The sequence below is a fragment of the Rhinolophus ferrumequinum genome, chromosome 13 (genome assembly GCF_004115265.2).
Source record: "Rhinolophus ferrumequinum isolate MPI-CBG mRhiFer1 chromosome 13, mRhiFer1_v1.p, whole genome shotgun sequence".
Taxonomy (NCBI): Eukaryota; Metazoa; Chordata; class Mammalia; order Chiroptera; family Rhinolophidae; genus Rhinolophus; species Rhinolophus ferrumequinum.
The window spans coordinates 27,877,086-27,899,401 of NC_046296.1; the positions used below are offsets into that span (position 1 = coordinate 27,877,086).

A 22,316-nucleotide genomic window follows, 5' to 3' on the forward strand; every position below is an offset into this window, starting at 1 on the left:
CTGTTTATTCTCTTTCTCCCTCTCTCTCTCAGAACTCAGTCTAGATGGAAGCAAGCAAATTTATACATTCGTGAAGTTTTGAAAACATAGAGTAAATTCCAGACAGTGGGATTGCTAGGTCAAAAGGCACATACACTTTAAAAAAAATTTTTTTATTGGGGTGACAATGGTTAGTAAAATTACATAGGTTTCAAGTGTACAATTCTGTAATAATTGTAATCATCTATTTATCACATTGTGTGTTCACTACCCAGAGTCAGTTCTCCTTCCATCACCATATATTTGACCCCGTTTAACCTCTTCTACCACCCCTTCTCCCCTCTTTCCCTCTGTTAACCACTGTACTGTTGTCTGTGTCTATGAGTTTTTGTGTCTTTATTTGTTTGTCGTCTTCCTTTGTTGCTTTCAGTTTTATATCCCACATATTAGTGAAGTCATATGGTTCTCGACTTTTTCTGACTTACTTCGCTTAGCATAATCATCTCAAGATCCATCCATGTTGTCTGAAATGGCACTATTTCATCTTTTCTTATGGCAGAGTAGTATTCATTGTGTATATATTCCTCATCTTCTTTATCCAGTCATCTATTGACCGATACTTTGGTTGTTTTCATGTCTTGGCCACTGTAAATAAATGTGCCATGAACATCGGAGCACATATATCTTTAACGGATAAATGTTTTCATATTTTTGGGGATATGTACCCACGAGAGGGATTGCTGGGTCACATGGTAATTCTATTCTTAATTTTTTGAGGAACCTCCACACTGCCTTCCATAGCGGCTGCACCAGTCTGCATTCACACCAACAGTGTCTGAGGGTTCCTTTTTTACCACAGCCTCTCCAACACTTGTTACTATTTGTCTTGTTGATGATAGCCATTCTATCGGGTGTGAGGTGATATCTCATTGCTTTTATTTCCATTTCTCTGATTAGTGATGTTGAGCATCTTTTCATATGTCTATTGGCTATCCGTATGTCCTCTTTGGAGAAATGTCTATTCAGGTCCTCTGCCCATTTTTTAATTGGATTGTTTGTTTTTGTTGTTGAGTTGTAGGAGTTCTTATATATTTTAGATAGTAACCTCTTATCAGAGGAGTTGTTTGCAAATATCTTCTCCCATTCGATTGGTGGCCTCTTTATTTTGTTGGTTTCTTTTGCTGTGCAGAAGCTCTTTAGTTTGATACAGTCCCATTCATTTATTTTAGCTTTTACTTCCCTTGCCTTTGAGGTCAAATTCATCAAATCCTCTTTGAACTCAAGGTTCATAAGTTTAGTACCTATGTTTTCTTCTATGCAGTTTATTGTTTCAGATCTTATGATTCATTGTTTCACGTCTTTGATCCATTTTAAGTTAATTTTGGTACACAGTGACAGATAGCAATCTAGTTTCACTCTTTTGCACGTGGCTTTCCAATTCTCCCAGCACTATTTATCGAAAAGGCTTTCTTTTCTCTGTTGTATGTTTTTGGCTCCTTTGTCAAAAATTATCTGTCCATATTTATGTGGGTTTATTTCTGGGTTTTCAATTCTATTCCATTTGTCTGCATGTCTGTTTTTCTGCCAATACCATGATGTTTTTATTGTTGTTGCGCTGTAGTACAAGCTAAAGTCAGGGAGTGTGATACCTCTAGCATTGTTCCTTTTTCTTAGGATTGCTTTTGCTATTCGGGGTCTTTTGTGGTTCCATACAAATCTGATGATTTTTTGTTCTGTCTTTTTTTTTTAATTTATTGGGGTGACAATTGTTAGTAAAATTACATAGATTTCAGGTGTACAATTCTGTATTACATCATCTATAAATCCCGTTGTGTGTTCACTACCCAGAGTCAGTTCTCCTTCCATCACCATATATTTGATCCCCCTTACCCTCATCTCCTACCCCCCAACCCCCTGTTCTATGTCTTTAAAAAATGCCACTGGGATTTTGATAGGGATTGCATTTAATCTGTATATTGCTCTGGGTAATATGGCCACTTTAACTATGTTGATTCTTCCAATCTGTGAACACAGAAGTTCTTTCCATTTCTTTGTGTCTTCTTCAATCTCTTTTAAAAAGGCCTTATAGTTTTCAGTGTATATAGGTCCTTCATATCCTTGGTTAAGTTTATTCCTAGGTATTTTATTCTTTTTGTTACAATTGCAAAAGGACTTTTTTAACATTTCTTTTTCTGAGATTTCATTGTTAATATATAGGAATACAATGGATTTTTGTACATTGATTTTGTAGCTGGCAACTTTACTGTATCATTTATTATTCCTAATAGCTTTTTGGTGGAGTCTTTAGGGTTTTCTATAAATGGCATCATGTCATCTGCAAAACAATTTAACTTCTTCATTCCCAATTCAGATGTCTTTTATTTCTTGCCTGCACATCCACTTTTAATTTTGACAAAAACTTCCCAATTATCTTCCAGAAATATTTGCCAACTTATATATCTATCTATGCTTTCCTCTGCCCTCTACTTTTTTATCTGCATCATTCATCATTCTAATATTTGACAATTTGATGGATAAAAAATTACATATTACTGTTTTGATTTTAATTTCTTTAATTATGAAGTTAGAATGAGCATTTAAAAAAATTTTCACCACTATTTTTCTGCCTATACTACACATGTAGAAATACGAAACTGGATGTCAACTTCTTATCCATCTAGCTCCCATTCAACTCTAAAACTAAAACAAATTTACAAATCAAATACAAACAAAAGTGTAAAACCAATAAAATTCACATTACCATATAGTACCAGATGCTGTTCTGTTGCTTGTTCTCCCCCCATAGCTGTGGCACTGAGAGCATTCTGGAATTCCTTGTGCCTGCAGTATCATGGGCACTGACGGCCAATTTTCCACTGTTTTCTTCTCTTGGAACTTCTATAAATCCTTGGTTAGGATAGTCAGTCAACCAGGAAATTGACGTTGGCTTTGACATAGATGCATCATGTATATATGAATTCCTCCTCTACTCTTTTCTCCTCAGCTTGTGACAAAGAACTTGACTTGCTTCCATAAATACCGATGCAGATATGGGCAAGAAACCATGACATCATATGGGAGTACGCAGCTATAACTGGGCATCCAGATAAGTCTGAGCTTTCTTAGATTAAAATTTTAAATATTCACTGCAGCATTATTCACAATAGAAAAAAGGTAAGAAGCAACCCAAGTGTCTATCAGCAGATGAATGGATAAAGAAAATTTGAGATACGTATACAAATGGAATATTATTCAGGCTTAGAAAGGAAGGAAATTCTTGACACATGGATGAACCCTGAGAGCATTCTTCTAAGTGAAGTAAGACAGTCGCAAAAGGACAAATACTGTGACTCCACTTATATGAGTTACTTAGAGCAGTCAAATTCATAGAAAATAGTTTGGTGGTTACCAGAGGCTAGGGGGATGAGGAGTTAGTGTTTAATGGATACAGAGTTACAGTCTTGCAATATGAAAAGAGTTCTGTGGATGGATGTGGTGATGGTTGCACAATGTGAATGTACTTAACACTACTCAATTGTGCACTTAAAAATTGCTAAAATGGTAAATTTTATGTTATGTGTATTTTACCACAATTAAAAAAATGTTTAAATATTATCATCAGGTGCAAGACCAAAAATTTTAAGTGCTTGTAGAGAACTCATGGGCTCTGAAGAAATATTTTTGTAGACCCACGTCCCCTGTAGTCCACACTTTAATCCGTGCTCCACCCTATACTTCAGCCTGGAATCCTAAGACTGATCTTACTCTGACTCCTCACTACCCTTCACAGTAACCTATCAACTCTCCTCATCGCCAACCTGCACCTCCAACTAACTGGTGTCCACCAAACTCAACACACATTCTCACCTCTTTGCCTCGGCTTGTACCTTTCCCCATCTGAAATACACTCTTCTCCCTGCTGGTATCCAATTTTTTCATTGGTTAGGTCCCTCCTCCTCCTCACACTGGGATGGTCCCAGACCACAGGGTCTTCTTCCTATCAAAGGGTGTCAGTACTCCCCAGTGAGCATTAGTTACATATTCTAAACTATTTTATCATTTATTCTTTCAATCGCTCAACAAATATGTACTGAGAGTATGCCATATACATGACAATGTGCTAGGCCCCTGAATCAAATGCTATGTTTTCTGCTGTTTCTCTCTCTCAGAGCCCCTTACACGTTTCACAGATGTTTACTGCAGTGGTTTGGATGGTGGTGTACTGGTCTGCACTGTCATATTCCTCATATAGAGACAGTAAATTTTAAACTAGTGAAATCAAGAATAGTATAACCTCAGGATACGCCTAACATAACAGGATGTTTTGATGGTAATGGTAGGGTTTTTTTGTTTTTGTTTTTTTGTCTGTTTTTGTTTCTGTATCAATCATAAAAAGCAGTTGTCAACATAAGAGTTTTCAGGACTGAATTCAATGGGGATTATGTAGTAGGACTAGTTATGGGAACTAGTCCTAGTTATTGGATGTTTCGATGATGATAGCAGTAATGTTACTTGGTCATGAACGCCAAAAATATAGGCTATTTCTAAAGCACTCTTGAATATGACTTACCTAACAGACATCTGCGCAAACACAAATAACTTTATTCATGTTAGACAGTGTTTGAGTAAACTGAGTTTGAAGGACACGTAATACAATCAATTTCTTGAACTCAGATTTGAGTTTTAAAAAAATTATATTCAACCTCTGTGTATTTTACTTACAGAATTTTACATGTATTCCACTTCTTTCTGCTCAAAGGTAAAATACTATTTGTATTTGCTTAATTCCCCATTATTTTGCTGTTTCAACATGATTTTGTACCCCAGTCATTTCATTGTTAGTCTAAGGTTACAGTTATTTCACACACAGCCTTTTTGAGTTTCATTTTCTCTCTTTATGTGCTCGAGTATAGCTTCGAGGTATAGGGTATTCCTTCCCAAGATCCACAACAATTACCTCTTTAGAAAATGTCACTCCTTTTAAAGGTCTTTTGTGGTTATCAACAACTGAAGGACTTCCAGTGACAGGTATGTGTTGTGTCTGCAACTCATCATTCTGCAAGAGAATGGGACAAATGGTATAAATGATTAATTTATGAATGTTAACAAGCACTGCTTTTAAAAATCTAGGTTAAAAAAATAAAATAAATACAAATATAGGTTATATGTATATTGTTAGTGAGAAACAGAAAAAGGTTTTCTAAATAACAGAAAAGCAGTGATATTTATCACAGAAAAGCACCACCATTTATAACCACATTTCTATGGTTATAAAAGCATACACTGACATATTCAAATTGCATTTGGTAACGTGTTATTCTCTCTAAGTAGCAGTCAAACCCAAGAGCCACCTGGACATGATTCTGCTTCCAACTGGGCATAGGTCTTATGTTGGCAGGGCATGTGAGTTGCTCTTATTAGGGAGCCCCAAACATAGAGCTCAAGAAGGCCCTGGCAGTGGGTGCGGTTGCAGGAGGAGCCTGGAACTAGAGCAAGGACACAGGGTCTGGTCCTGAGCTCGGCCACAGTGGAGGAATGACCTTGAAAAAATTCATGTCATTTTCTCATTTGTAACATCAGGGGGCTGGATATCTAGATGATCTCCAAGCCCTCCTCAAGCTCTAAGATCCTAAGATTCTGGGAAAAGCAGCAAAATGAAGTAAAATTATTACGAAAAACAAAAACGATCAGGTATGAAGAATGATCAAGTGTCTAGGCTTGGCATACTAAATAGTTTAATAACATGAACCAATAAGCTAAGGAGAATGGCTTAAATGACTATGGATATTACACTCCTTCCAGGTACAAACCTAAATAACAGGCAAGATCATCCCTTGTTCTACCTAACCAAAGAATTCACCTCCTTTTCAGTCAAACAAATTCTAAACTTCCCCTTGAGAGTTGAAAAGCCCATCACCTCTTGTCCCTTTTCTCCAGCATTCTTAGAATACTGCTTCTCTTTTATTTTGTCCTTTACTTTCTTCTCTGTGTCCTTTCCATTTTCTAAGTGGGTGGCCACCATTTCTTTACTCTGTCTCTGGACAAGAATGCCAGGCCTCATAATTTCCCTTACGATAGTCCTAGAAAATCAAGAGATTTTAAAATTCATGCATATTAGCCACCATTATCCCACACAAAAATGGCTTTCTACAACATTTTATGATACAAATTTACTTTTCTTGGTATCCTGAATTGTTCCTTTCCACATTAGCAGCTAAACAATCTTCATCTCTATTAGCATCTGTACAAGGACCTTTTTCTGTCTCATCATCTTTGCTTTGGAAACTGAAAAGAAAGAAGCAAAAAAAAAAAAAATCAGAAAAAGGAAGAATGATCTTGATTTTAAGGGTTAGCAAGAAACTTCACTTTTAAACAGGAAATTAGCATTTCTAAAACCCTGAAATAGAAAAAAGTAGATAGCTACAGAATTATTATTTGCTCCATTTAAAATTTTTAAATATTATTTCTAGATACATTTGCTAGTGTGACTTGAAATCTGATACCAATTTATCAACATGGATTTATACCTTTTATATAAAAATACCCCCAATAAAAGGAGGATGCAAATGAAGCAAATTAGAAGGATGATGGAGAAAGTGATTGCTTTGGTTTCAAAGACCATAAGGTTAGCTAGAAGATTCATCCACTCTCACAATCACAGTTTGTCCAAATATTCTTTTCCAGCTCAGTGTGAATGTGGATCTCTTATTCCTTAAGTTTTCTAAAAACAGAAGAATAAAAGGCTGTTTTCATTGTTATTCTTTTGACCAGTTTCAGAAAAGATGCTCTGCTTGTTTCGGTGGAGTTGACTCACACAGGCTAATTTCTCTCCATCAATGTGGTAGGGGCTGAGGTGTCTAGAGGGGAGACTGAGCTGGGACACGTGTGATCACTCAGCTCATCTCCCCTCAGCCCCAAAATTATCAGAATCCAAAGGAGAGAGGAATTGGAGCAGTTGGAGCTGAGCCCAGCTCCCCATTCTTTTCTCTTCAGTGACATCACAGAACCATGGAACCACTGAGTTAGAGGTAGTAGAGCACCAGCCCAACCCTGCCCATCACCTGGAGTCAGGAGAACCATGAAATTCTCCTCTAGGCTGCCCTCTATCTGTCCTCTCCTCTGAGAGGGTGACGTAGAGGTCACTTGGCACCATCTTGGCCAGTCTTTGGATAAGGATTTTCTTCCTACTCTCCAAATATCCTTTTTTTCTTAACCTGAACCTGATTAACTTACTGCTTCTTTCATTGACCATGAAAAATCAGTCTACTTCCTTCTTATAAAATCCTTCTCTATAGCCCTGAGGCGTGTAATCAACTTACCTCCTAAGGGTGTTCTCTCCAGGCCAAATAGCCCGTATCCTTTTAAGCCCACATCCCTGGACCTACTTTCTGGACACACAAGAAAACTGGAAGCTCTAGAGGCCATGACCGAGGAAGCTGGAGCAGAACAAGACGATCAGAGTAAAGATGATTCCCCACTCATCCTAACTTCACGTGAGTGAATGATGCTTATGACAAGGCGGGGGCGGGGGGTGTTCAGCTAGGATTTCCTGAGAAGGAGGGTTCATTGGAATAGGACAGCTGCTGCTGACCATGTCTACAAAAGTTAGAAGGTGAGCCTGGATGTCTTTGGGCTGCGGCGACACTAGCTCTTCTCCTGAAGGGCAGAAACTGTGGCTTTTATTTGCACACTCCACCAAGTCAGGACCTGCAAATTCCATAAATGTTGAATAAATACGTGTGTGTGTGTGTGTGTGTGTGTAAGCACAATCAGAGTTTGCTGGAGGGCTAGGGCCAAGGCCGATATCGCAGAATATGTGAATGTCTGAGCCACTCGCGGCAGTCAGCAGAATTCCTGGATGCTTCCTCCAGCCAAGGCCCAGAGTCCATCTCACCCTCTTTACCCTACACTGCTGTCAGACTGAGACTTTAAGCGCCCAAATTGTTTCATGTCTCATGTACACATAGAATTTTTGGGGAGATGGGAATATTTTACATTGACCTGTGGTCTAGACATATATAAAAACCCATCAAACTGTGTACCTAAGATCATTGCACTTCCTGCCCTCTACTGTGTGGATAATAAGGAGAAAGGGCTCCACCCCCATGACCATATTTGAGTGTGTGTGGTGCAAAGAGTAGTACTGGACTAGAGTACACTGCTGCTAGTTGGTCCTGTCTCCAATATTGATTGCTACACATATTCTGAGACCAGAGATCTTTAGCAAGGATACAGTAGTAGCAACAAATAAGGGCTGATAAGACTGTATCTAAGGTCTTTCTTTCACTGAATGTGGCTTGGGAATCAATATCTTAAATTTATATGTATAGTTAATATAATTCTGAAAAGTGGAGAGTTATCTGACTTTGTTCTCTAAATCACATTTTAAATACACTGGACTATAACTCTGTGATGTCATGGGGTCGTACTTATAGATAAGTCCCCAGAGCTTAACACTGTGCCTTGTACAGAAAGTAGGGACTCAAAAATTATTTGGGGCAGGACATTGCTACCAACTCTGCAGAAATAAAAAAATATCCTGAGTGTACTATGAACAATTGCATGCTAACATATTGGATAACCTAGATGAATGAAAAAAATTTCTGGAAACATAACACCAACCAAGACTGAATTATGAAGAAATAGAAAATATGAATAGAACTTTAATACAGAGACTGAATCAATAGTCAAAAACCTCTGAACAATCACTGGGGAATTCTATCAAACATTTAAAGTACTAACACCAAATTTCTCAAACTCTTCCAAAAAGTTGAAGAAAATGGAACACTTTCTAACTCATTCTATGAGGCCAGCATAATCCTGGTAACAAAGCCAAAGACACTACAAAAAAAGAAAACTAAATACCAATATCCTTTATGAATATTGAGGCAAAAATCCTCAATAAAATATTAGCAAGCTGAATTTAACAGCATATTTAAAAGATTATATGACCATGACCAAGTGGCATTTATTTCTGGAATACAAGAATGGTTCAACACACAAAAATCAATGTAATACACCACATTAACAGAATAAAGGGGAAAAAAATACATGATCATTTCAATTAATGCAGGAAAGATATTTGACAAAATTTAACATCCTTTTGTGATCAAAAGAAAAATTCAACAAACTAGGACTAGAAGGGAACTACCCCAAAATAATAAAGGCCATATATAGAAACCCCACAGCTAACATCATACTCAATGGTGAGAAAATACTTGCAAATCACATGTCTGATAACATTAAAATCCAGAATATATAAAGAACACTTACAACTCAATAACAACAACAAAACAATTAAAAAATGGCAAAGGACTTGAAGAGACATTTCTCCAAAGAAGATATACAAATGGCCAATAAGCATATAAAAAGATGCTCAACATTACTAATCAATCAGGAGCAAATCAAAACCACAATGAGCTACCACCTCATACCCATTACAAAGGCTAGCATTAAAAAAAAAAAAGTGTCGGTAAGGATGTGGAGAAATTGGAACCCTTGTGCACTGCTGGGGAGAATGTAAAATGGTGCAATCACTGTGGAAGACAGTATGGCAGTTCCTAAAAAAATGAGACCTAGAATTCCGTATCATCTAGGAATTCCATTTCTGGGTATGTACACAAAAGACGTGAAAGCAGGGACTCACACAGACAGTTGTATACCCAGGTTCATAGCAGCATTATTCACAATAGCCAAAAGGTGAAACAATCCACCAGCCCACCAAAAGGTGAGTGGACAAACAAAATGTGGTATGTACATACAAAGGTGTGCTATTCAGCCTTAAAAAATATAGGTGAACCTTGAAGGCATTATGCTAGGTGAAATAAGGCAGACACAAAAGGACACGTATTGTATGATTCCAGTTATATCAGGTACCTGGAACAGTCAAATTCATAGATGCAGAAAATAGAATAGTGGTTACCAGGTGCTGGGGGCAGGGGGAAAATGGTGAGTTATTGTTTAATGGATACAGAGTTTCAGTTTGGGATAATGAAAAAGTTCTGGAGATGGATGGTGGTGATGATTGCACAACAATGTTAATATATTTAATGCCACTAAACTGTATACTTAAAAAATAGTTAAAATGGTAAATTTTGTGTTGTGTTTTATTGCAATTAAAAAAAATTGTTTGTAGAAAAAAGGAAAGGGCTCTAAAGGCCATCTATAGAGTGGCCTGGTACGTGGCAGGCACTGGAAAGATAAAACCAGCACACAAGATCTTGTTTCAGTCTCCATCCATTTGCTCAGTTTGTTTCCCTACTGTGAATGTCCCATCCTCTACTTCAGCCCTTTACCTGTTCCCACCTGTAAATCCTCCAAACTTTGGTCTTGGACCATTCATCCATGATGCCACCCCCATCCACTGGGTTTCCTTCCTTCCTTGCTTTAGCTCAGTGACACACCATGTTAACTGCCAGCAACCCAAATGCTTGCCTGTCCAGCTCCAGCTCCAGGTGTGCTGGGAAATGGCAGTCTTTCACATTTTTTTTTTTTTTTTTTGGTTCATTTCTCACCTACTCCACTTATTCCCTGACCTCAGGCTCCCAGAGTCCTGAAAATTTCATTCCCTCCTATTATCAAAACCTGCCTTCTAATCCTTCACCCCAAGAATCCCTGATAGAAACTTAAAGTGTTTCCACTTTCAAGGATATTTGTATTTTAACAACGGCTTAAAGAGAAAGCTAGAGTCAGAGTTTCAGGCATCAGCCAGCAGATGGGAAGTTCTCTTTCAAGCCAGAGGAGATTTCTGGTACTCCTGGCATCTGCCACTTTGAAGTCAGACATGAATTCCTCCTCGGGTGAGCAGTTCTGTCCTGCCCTCCCTGCTCCTGCCTTCAGGCTCCTTCCAGGGAGTGGCCAGAGGGTGTGCACTTATGGTGACAGGGGCTGCAGCACTGGTGCTTAGGGTGGGTCCAGGGCGCATATGAATCCCCAACCACCTCCCTAAGGGTTTGATCTGGTGAGATCCTGTGACGAAAGTGTGACCCCTGAACTGCAGGATCAAGACCAGGACACTCGGAGGACTCACAAGGCGCAGCTACCTCAACTTGAAAATGAGGGCGAGTGAGCACAGGACCCAGGTCTGGATGATCAGAACAGTCCACAGTCAGGGTCCACGTGCGATCTTAATCATCTCAGGTTGTCTCAAGGCTAAGACATTCGCAGAAATTACCGGCACAGAAAAGAGCAGAGCCAGGAGATACAGAGAGAGACAAATTACAAACACCTCTGCTTGATCTGTGACTGAAGCGTAAACTTTCAGTTGTGTCATCAAATGTCTCTCCTTTTTGGCTTACGCTGCTTTGAGTGGGGTTTATGCCACTTGCAATCCAAGACTCCTGATCAGCACATGTAATCAACATCATACCACTTTCCTTTCTGAGACCTGATTCCTAAAACAAGATTCCTCCGTTTCTGCCACGGGAGCCACTGAGCCTGATCATGTCCTTCCCTTGTTGGTTATTAGGTTCCCTCTCGCCTCCAATGACAAGTGAAATCAAATGTGCCTTTTCCCTTTCATCAAATTAGTGCAGCCTTTTTCTTTCCCTACCATAGCCAATGGGGCTACTTGGAAGCCTTCTTTTAGATTTTCGATGGCTAAATGTAAGTCACTAAAACTCATCAACATCAGGCTGTGATGTTTAAGAGGGCACTTGTATTGAAATAGTTTTTTTCTTCTATGCTAATGGCCAAAACCTGTCGGTTTTTATTAGAGGAAGAAAGAAAAAATGACATTCAACACCGAGATAAATGCCCAATATTTCAATACATGTAATTGCCACACAAGAGAAAGGCTGCTCTGTTGAAAAGTGTTCATTATTTATGATTCACAGTTAACCTTTTCATGCAGAAGCCATTTAAAACCTCAGAAAGTCATTACAGCTTGATAAGGTTTTTAGGCAATCCATTCATCACCCAACTGTTTCTCATGGAATGAGCTATACAACAGGAAACACTGCCCTTGGCAGGGGTGATGACACCAAGATAGCACTTGTCTCAGGAAGGAAACAGCCTCCATCCCCAAATGCCACATCCAGGGATAAATCATCTGAAACACAGAAATTCAACGGGAGAAAGACATTTGGAAAGCAGTACATGCTGAAGGCGACCTGGGGGAGAGTGGACAGAAAATGAAATCTAGCTTCTCATTGTGTTAAGCTAACAGAGATTGGTAATGCAGTCCTGCGCTGTATTTTCCACAGAACCCGGTAGGACGAGAAAGCCTCTTTCCATTGCCAGGATCAAATCTGCTCATTCTACGCCAATCCCCAGTTCAGCAGCAGAGCCTGCAAATTCACTGCAAAAGATTTGGCAAGTCTTTATAGCTAAAACCTATTCACCTGGAACTGAAATGTCTTTGAGAAAGTGTTAGGAGCAGTGTACTTTTAATATTACATTATAACCACCCCAAAATGGGTAAATACATTCCTGGCTTCAACACCAATAGCCACAACACCCACGAGTTCAGCCATCCCAGGGACACATTTAAAAGTCCCTGGTCATACACTCCAGACTGCATGAGGATGGGAGAACAGGGAGTTGAGGATTCTGCTACCCCTGACTGAGCCATCATGCCAGCGGTCCCATTCCACCCTTCTGGTTTGTGAAGGGCATACCTGGGCTGCAGGAAGAGGAGAACGTTCTTGCCCCATAGTTGAGCATCTCTGCCTTGCTCCATGCTACATGGTTAGTGAGGATCAAATGCCAAGGACTTTGAAAAGGAGATCAGTGTCTGAGTCCACAGCTTCCTGAGCTGTCTGGGAAACGTACTAAAGCTGCCGTGGTTCGTCGGTCATTGGGAGACTTCCTGACCTTGTGATTCCAACCCAGGAAAGAGATGATGTGACACTTCAGCCTACCTCAGCTATCCCAGCTGACTCACCATGGATCCCCTTATTGTAAAGGTCCAGAAGGCACCTTTAAGAACTAGGGTTCTCATGAATGCGAGTTTATATAATAAAGTAAGCTATGCTCTTCTTGGAGGTGCTCTTAATATGTTAGGAGCCATACTGGATAACCAAGAACCCTCAAGAATGTGATGGTATACCTCCATCCCAAGAGTCATGGATCTCCTAGGGCATAAAACTTGGGTCAAAGGAATATGGCTAAGTTTTCTTTTTTTCACTCATGGCCATCCCCTAAGGAAGAACAATGACTATCCCCAAAGGACAACTTCATCAACCCTCAGCACCTGGCCCTAAGGAGAGTATTCACGACTTAATGGAGTGTTCTTCCAGGATGGCAAGGTGCTGTCCTGGAAACCTTGCATATTGTGCAACCCGACTGTATCTCCCACACAGTCCCAGGAAAGCACACCTCCTCAATATGGCTCCTTCCCCAGTACCCCTTCTGCTATGGGCCCTTCAAGTTCATTGTATCACTGTCAGTGAGGAGAGGGTTGTTTAGAACACTGAGACTTGTTTGCTTTCTAGGACATGCACGCTGTAAAGATGTCTACAACTAGATATTGGCACTTTACCAAGACAAGTCCTGCCTGGGGAGGAGTCATTCATCACAAAGAATGAAAAGATTTTATAGTCAATATTGTTCTAGACCAGCTAATTCTATTTATGATCAAGGACAAATGGGCAAACTCGATCAGTACTTGCAGGGTATCCAAAGCCCAACTCGGTGTGACACAGAATATTTCCTATAATTACTAATCCATAATAATTTGATATTTGAATATATTGCCTCTTGTAGACTATTTGAACTTTCAAAGTTTAGGACTTTTAGTAAACATTCAAAGCAAAAATGTTGGTTTTCCCACTAATTGTTCCATGTGTCATATTTTATTGATTGTCAGAAAAAAGAGGAAAAGGCTAGGAAACAAACAGATGCCTGTGGCACAAAACTGAGAATAGATCCATTTGGAAATAGGATTCTACTAGGTAACCAATTTTAAAAAAATAATAATATATTCATACAGCTCAAATTTAAACATAGAAAAGTTATTTCTCATCACAAGAAAATATATTTGTAACTATGTGTGGTGATGGATATTAACTACTGTTATCGTGGTGGTCATTTTGCAATATATACAAATATCATGTTGTACACCTGAAATTAATATAATGTTATAAGTCAATTATATCTCAATTTTTAAAAAAGGTTAATGGCAAAAACATCTCCTACCCTGTCCTGACCCATTCTGCCCAATTTCCACACCAGCATCCATATCCTAGGAAACTATTATCATTAGTTTCTTGTGTTTTCTTCCAGAATGTCTTTATGCATACAAGCAGTACAGATATATATTCTTATTATGCCTGTAAATTTTTTTTTGTTGAAATATAACTTACATATAGTACTTTCTAGTGACACAAACCTTTCCGATACTGCCCCTCAAAACTCTCATACCCCCTTCTAGTCAGTATCTCCCAAAGATAACCACTACTTTGACTTCTATCACTATAAACTAGTTTTGCCTATTCTTGAATTCCACATAAGTGGAATCATCGAATATGCACTTTTTGTGTATGGCTTCTTTTGCTCAACATTACATATGTGAGGTTCATCCACGTTGTTTATATTGCAATGCCTTGTTCTTTTTTTCTTTGATATGCATTATTCCATTGTATGATTATACCTCTATTTATTTATCCATTCTACTGTTGATGAGCATTTGAGTTGTTTCTAGTTTGTGGCTATTAGGAATAGTGGTGCTGCAAACATGTATGTATTTATATCTTTTGGTGGATATAGCACTAATGTCTGTTGGCTATACAGAGTGGGTCAGACAGGTCATTGGCAAACCTCAGAAGATAGCACAGGACAGATTTCCAAAGTGGTTACACCAGTTTCTACGCCCCCTGTAATGCAGGAGTCCCAGGTGCTCCCTACCTACATCAACTCTTTGGTATTGTCAGTCTTTTTAAACAAGATAAAACGAAACCTCATTACTCACCTGGGAAGGATGCTAGGGAGCCAGCTCGTTGTTTAAACCAGTAAACAAAAGGAGGGAAAATCAAGCATTTTTGTTTTTCTTATATGATCTCTATCTCAGGGTAATCAAGAGATGAGAAATTTCTTTTTAGAAAGGAATTTCAGACAGGAAACAGAGGAGAACTATATTAGAACTTGAATATTACCATTTTGCAGTTCCTCATACATCAATGTATTTAGACATTGCTGTTAACATCACAAAAAAAGAGACCAACCAGACACCAAGTATCTTCTAATAAAATTACATACCATAAAATAATCTTACCACACCTCCTTGAAAAAATTTGAATCTCAATCTGAACAAGCCTCTAGATCTAATTACCAGTTTCCAGGAAATATAAGGGCTAGAGGAATATTTGAGACAACATTATAGGATGCAATTATCTAAATGCAGACTATGGGAAAATTGTATAGGAAAATGATCTGGTTTTATCAACAACAAGAAATAAAAATTTAAATGATAGAAAAACCAGATTAAAGAGATTTAAGATACCTGTAAAACAAGTACAACACGTTGAACCTCATTCAAATCCTGATTCAAACTGTACTTTGTGTTTTTCCTTTCATAGGGGAGGATAGAGAATGACAGAGAGAAGCCTTAGAAGAGTAGGCAAACACTAAGGAGTTCTGAATATCCTGGGAGAAATGCATGTCTTGATATAAACAAACAAACAAAACAAACAAATAAACAAACTGCCTCATTTTGAGGGGAGAGGTGCTCACTGGAGAGAAAGTGAGACATGGTGGTTCTGGACACACTGAATCATCCTGACCCAGCCCTTCTAGGCTGTGTGTGATCTTCTGTGCTGATAAATACCCATGAGGTATCCCACAGATGTAACGCAGTCCTCTGTTTTAGGACCACGGGAAGGTACCCTGTTGTGATGTACTGGAATTCCTTCTTCAAATCAGGAATGGTAGTTTAGTCAAAGGGTTCATCACCAAGACTTTCATTAAATTGTTTCTTTCTTCCATTTATCAGTGTAGCAGCTTTGTCCTCTTCTCTTGTTTCTCCTCATGATTGCAATATGGTTTCAGCAGCTCCAGGCAGAATGTTCTGACATTACAATGTTCAAAGGCCTGAAAGGGAAGACGAGTATATCCCTTACTCATGACTGTTTTTTAAACATCAGGGAAAATTTCCCAGAAGCACTACAACAGACTTTCCCTCCCCTCTCATTATCCATAATCACGTGTCCATTCTTAAGTGAATCACTGGCAAGGGAATTTGAATGACCATTACTAGTTTGGACTAATCAAAATTCATCTTCTAAGGGTAGTAAAGGGCCAGTTCCCTTAAAAGCATCTGACCACTTAATGCCTGAACAAAACTGGAATTCTATCAGCAAAGAAGGAAGACAATGAATGTTGGATAAGCAGTCAGCATGATTTGCCACACAGTGGGCTTGAATTAATTGAGTCATCCTTAAAGATTTCTTTCAAGATCTCTATTTTCAAGTGGATAGGAAATGCACATGCATACATTACGTATAGTGGGTCTATGAATTTACTTAACAACCATCAGGTATAAGCAGGTCAAGCTTCCACCCCCAGACCCCTCACCTCTTTGATTCACATGGAGCCCAGCCTGGCTTCCCCTGACATATAATTCATTTATCTAGTCATCAGCCCTCTTCCCAACCTCAACACGCACTGAGATGGATTTACACCTCCATCTGATCAACTGCGTGGTCCAGTAGTGACCACGGTCTAGTTTTAAGGGAGTGGGAAAAAAAGGGTAATAAGGTGAACACAGGGATTGTGGGGACAACCCCCAATCCCAGATTATAGAGGAATTCATCCACCTTTTTTTTTTTTTAAACTTGGAAATAGAGTTCCATTTAATTATTAATTTATAACATCTATAAGAAATGAATGTACTTACAGGTATGCAAAATCATCTTAAAAGTCATCCACCTTTTTTTAATAGTACTTGTATGATTTCTTTATAAGAAGCTCTCTCGGAGCCATTGGGATTTTATCCTTATAAGTATATGGGGTCAGGTATATTCCAAATCTATCGTTTTCAAAATAATTCAGTTGTCCCAATGCTATTTATTAAAAAGTCTGTCTCTCCAGTGGTTTGAGATCCCACTTTTGCCATATACTAAATGTCTTCATTTTCTAGAGTCTATATCTGGATTTTCTATTATATTCTAGTGATCTACACACAATTTTAACTAGAGAGGCTTTGGTAGAGCTTGTCCATCCCTACACACCAAACTACATTGCTTTCTCAAGATTTTCCTAGCTCTTCTTGCATATTTATTTTTCCATATGAACTTTATAATCAACCATCTAGAGCCAGGAAAAAAACTGGTATTTTTATTGGGATCACATTAAATACGTATATTTGGGGGAAATTAACAACTTTATAGTATTGAATTATCCTAACCATAAACAAAGGTTACTTTTATATATGTTCAAATAAAAAGCAAATATTAATGAAACAGAAAACAAAGATAGAATAGATGGTAGTTTAACAGGAAACAATTAGTCCACACTACTGATTAATCTGTTATAAAGGTTTTATTGCTGTAATATTAAGTATCACGGAAGATAGTCAAAGAAGGCTCTATGACTGCTGTCTGTACAATGCACAGTTTTATATATACAATGTGGGTTTCAGTGTTATATATTACACAAGTTTGTGGAACGTTAAAAGATTTTGCAATATAAAACATTTGCAATATAAAAAATTTTTTTAAAAAGGAGAAATTGTCTATAAATAGCTTGCTGGTTAGCTGATCTTTGACAAGCATCTTTTGTAAAAAGCTTTGTTTGCAAGTTTGGGACAATATATGCATTTACAAACTACTACATAGTTTCCCAGCAGGGCTTTAAAATAAAAAAGTCCTCTGGGCTAAATTTAAGGAAATTCCATGAGTTAGGAATGAGAAAAAATATTTCTTCACGTCAGCAAAAGTGGTCTGCAACCAGCCTCATGCATTTCAGAAGAGTCTATATTGATCTACAAACATATTGGTTTGTGGTGGGTGGGGAGTTGGGAGGAAGTGTAAATGTAAAGCTTTTGTGTAATTTAAATTATGGTTTCCTTGCATTTTTAGCGCCACCTTCTGGAAATGTTCTGGTTCAGAATCTATGCTTGCCTGACTTTTTTTTTTTTTTTTTTTTTTTTTTTTTTTAATGCTCCTGAGAATTTCTGGCTGTTTTACTGTGTTAGTTCACTTAAAGATATCATGTCACATAGCAGTATGGTTCTCAACCTGTCTGCAGAAGAGAGTCACCTGGTGACCTTTTAAAAATACCAACACTAAGCCTCACTCCAGAACCACTGTCAGAGAGGTTTTAATACTGATTCTTTGGACAAAACTAGACGTCATTCAACAAATTACTCAGTTCCATTACTTACTGGGGAAAAAAAGTCAGTTTTCTTCCCTGATTGTATGACTACATACACTCACTATCATATGACTACTTACGGTTAGAAATTAATTCATTTTAGAGAACCCCTCAAGTATTTGTACCTGATATAAAATAATTCTGACAGTTACCTACATTTCTTGCTATAGCTTTACTTGCTCTTAATTAAAAATATATATATATTCATTTTAATGGTCAATAGCTTCCACTTGGCTTATTATTTTTTTTAACTTGGGAAAATATATTAACCACAGACACGCATAGAATCTAAAACAATAACCTACCACTCAAAATTAACAAATGTTTGTTTTAAATATTTATATATACCTATGTAAATATATATAACATATATATGTATGTTATACAGTTGACCCTTGAACAACACAGGTTTGAACTGAGCAGGTCCACTTATAAGCAATTTTTTTCCAGTAAATGTATTTTCTCTTCCTTAAGATTTTCTTAATGTTTTTTTCTCTAGTTTGCTTTACGGTAACAATATGGCATGCATCACATGTAACATAAAAAATATGTATTAATTGACTACATATTTTTAGTAGTTAGGCTATTAGTAGTTGTTTTTGGGAAGTCCAAAGTTATATGCGGATTTCTGACGGCAAGGGGTTTGGCGCCCCTAACAGCCACACTGTTCGAGGGTCAACTGTATATAAAATACTACTAGTAGAGCATAAGAGTTGGTTGGGGAGTCAAGATCAACAACAAAAATCACTGAGAATATGTGACTACTAAACTGTGGCAATGTCATTAGTGCAATATAATTCAGAGAGAGACACCAGCGGATTCATGAAGGAGGTGAGATTCGAGCAAGGCCTTGAAGCCAGGGGAAAATTTTGACAGGCAGCAAAACAAAAGGAGAACAATCTAGGTGGGAAAACAACATGAGCCAAGGCCAAAAATGGGAATGAGCACAATACAATTATTTCTAAAAGTCTTTCATGTGGTCTAATAATAATACCTAACATCTTTTGAGCACTTAACTATATATCAGGAACTATTCTAAGTGCTTTACATGTATGTATTACTTTTTTTAACACAGCAACAGTCACCAGGAGCACACTGCTCTGATCATTCTTTTCTGTTGCCCTTAGACAAGCTGCCATCTCTGGGTCTTAATTACTCCATCTGTTAAAAAAAGCAGGTAATAATATTGTTCTGTACATGGATACATGCATATAGATAAACACAAGAAGAGACTAAATAGTAAATAATATACCTGTTAAGATAAATTGGTGGATAAATGCTAACACTGCTTGATTTTTTTGAGGAACTGCCAAAGTGGTTGTGCCATTTACATTCTCACCAGCAGTGTGTGAGGGTTCCATTTTCACCACATTCTCAGCAATACATTAGGCTTTTTGTTTATAGTCATTCTAATGGGTGTGAAGTGGTATCTCACTGTGGTTTTAATTTGCATTTGCCTGATGGCTACTGACGTTGAGCATCCTTTCAAGTGTTATTGGCTATTTGTATAGGTAGCATCTTTGGAGAAAAGTTTATTCAAATCATCTACCGTTTTAAAAACTGGGTTGTCTTTTAATGTTGACTTATGTTCTGGATATAAGTTCCTTGTCAGACATGATTTGTAAACATTTTCTCCCATTCTGTAGGCTGTCTTTTCACTTTCTTGTGTCCATTGAAGTACAAACGTTTTTAATTTTGGTGAAGTCTAATTTAGTTTTTTCTTTTGTTGCTTGTGCTTTTAGTGTCATATTTAAGTATCCATTGCCAAACCCGAGGTCACAAAGGGCTAGCCCTGTGTTTTCTTCTAAGAGTTTTATAGTTTGTGCTTACATTTAGGTCTTTGATCCATTTTAAACCAATTTTTTGTACATGGTGTGAGGTTAAGGGTCCAGCTTCATTCTTTTGCATGAGGCAGGCTATCCAGTTGTCCCAGCACCATTTGTAGAAAAGACTGTTCTTTCTCCATTGAATGATCTTGGCAATATTGTTGAAAATTAGTTGGGCATTAATAAATGGCTTTAAATAAATTTCTGGCATGGGAGACAAATTGCAAACCAACAAGAAAGAAAAATATCGTAGTAATAATGTCATATTTGTACAGAAATAAAACATGATGAAAGTGACTGAAAGTAGCTACTTTAGATTGAGTACATGGAAATGCCTACTGTGAGGAAATGACATCTAAACAAAAATCTGAATTATGAATCTTCTAGACAGTGTGAACAGCTAATGTGAAGGAACTTAAAGGTGGGAATAAGTTTACTTATTGGGGGAATAGGTAGGCTAATGAGACCGAAATGTAATAAACAAGAGGGGAAAGGAGGTCTGCGAGGTAGCGAGGGGTTAGGCCCGTAGGACTGTAAAACTGAGCAAAGGAAGTTGGATTTTATTCTAGGTTTGATGGAGTGCTACTAGAGTGTTAAGCAGGGGAGTGATGTGATCTGATTCATACTTCAAAATCACTACAGTTGCTTTGTGAATAACAGGCTGGAGTGGAAGTAGGGAATCACTTAGGAGACTTTTGCAGAAGACAATGATTGGAATGGTGATAACAGAGATGGAGAGAAGCAAAAGGATGTGGAGTATGGATGGGACTTGTTAATGAACTGAATGTGGGGAGTGAAGAAAATACAAGAATAAGGAATAATTTCTAGATATTTGGCTTGGTATGTAGGTGGGCAGTAGCACCATTTACTAAACTGGGTAAGACTGGGCTTGAACAAGTAGGATGTTGTGGGGGTGTTGGGAAAATACATCACAAGTTGTTTTGGTTAATGTTAAACTAGAGACACTTACTGGTATTCCCAGTACAAATGTCAAGTAGATAGTTGGATAAACAAGACTGGAACTACAGGAAGTAAGCTGGGTCACCTGTTTTCAGCTTAAAGGAGCTGCCAGTGAGCCAGGAGAAATGTTTCAGGCAATCCAAGGCAAAATTGTTTCAAGAAGGTGTTGGAATGTGCTGCTAGGCCCAGATTCCAATCCCAGTGTGTGGGTTCTTTTACTTCTTTGAACTTTCTTCTCCACCTATAAAATGGGGATAATACCTGCTTTGGGGGGGTTTATCGTGAGACTAAAGGAGATATGGCATATAAGACAGCATGTGCCATCCTCGGCATATACATTTCACAACTACTATTCTACACCATCTCTAGTTTAATCGAACTGGCCTTGTCATAGACAAGGAGTAAGAGCCAAACTAGCTGCATTTTCTCAAGGAAAGATATACCTTGGCTGGAGAGCTGCTATAAGATTATGGTGTAGTCTTTACTCTTCTTCAGTTAACCTCTTTGGAAACAGCACAGGTCAGAAAATTGTTTTCCTACCTAGTTCTTTCTACAAATGTTGTCTCTGCCTAAATAAGGCAAGACATTTAGTACAATAAAGTAACAAATGATGCTGTAACAACCACCAAAGTATTAGGTGCCTCTTTTCTTTCTTGCACTAAATACACACAAATATATAAGTCTTAGCAACTCAAGTTATAGGAAGAGGGATATCAAACTAACATCTTAAAGAATTTAAGTCAACTTTGTATATATTAAAATATTAAAACAACAATGAAACAACAATAATAGTTAACATTTATGAAGGGCTTACTATTAGCGAGAAAGTATTGTGCTAATTGTCCTATATCTATGTCATTTTATCCCTCAACAATCCCATAAGGATGGGAATAATATCTTCATATCATCTTCTCCAACAGATCAGCTTTAAATGAGAGTGGGAAAGTTAACTGACTAGAATTGGACTTGCCAGGTATCCCAGTGCCTTTTACTGAAAGGTGTGAGAAGGTGAGATTCATAACAGCTCTTCAATGAATAGTTGAAGGTTGGCTAAAGAATTAATTCCACATATTGAAGATGAAAGGTATTTTGTTTGTTTGTTTGTTTTTACACTAAAATTTACCTTCAGCAGATTAGCATGACTGGGCTTCAGCCTCAGCTTCCAAAACAATTAGCATATCTCACAATACATTCAGAAGAAGGAAAACAAACAAAATGATGCAACAGGGTAGAATCAGCATT

The 22,316-nt window shown here is 37.9% G+C and overlaps 1 protein-coding gene across 2 annotated transcripts; it reads right to left on the bottom strand.

Annotated features, from left to right (window-relative positions):
• Nucleotides 1–4,564: 4,564 nt before the first annotated feature.
• C13H2orf74 (chromosome 13 C2orf74 homolog) lies at nt 4,565–6,622 on the bottom strand. 2 transcript variants are annotated; one of them, XM_033125624.1, is made up of 4 exons: nt 6,507–6,622; nt 6,154–6,264; nt 5,897–6,059; nt 4,565–5,035 (listed from the first exon to the last, which is right to left on the bottom strand). In XM_033125624.1, exons 1-4 carry the CDS (start codon nt 6,620–6,622, stop codon nt 4,862–4,864), a joined length of 564 nt encoding a protein of 187 aa, XP_032981515.1. In that variant the 3' UTR covers nt 4,565–4,861. The 2 variants fall into 2 exon arrangements, with proteins under 2 accessions (XP_032981515.1, XP_032981514.1); XM_033125623.1 differs by having other exon boundaries at nt 6,154–6,255; nt 6,495–6,622.
• Nucleotides 6,623–22,316: the final 15,694 nt, after the last annotated feature.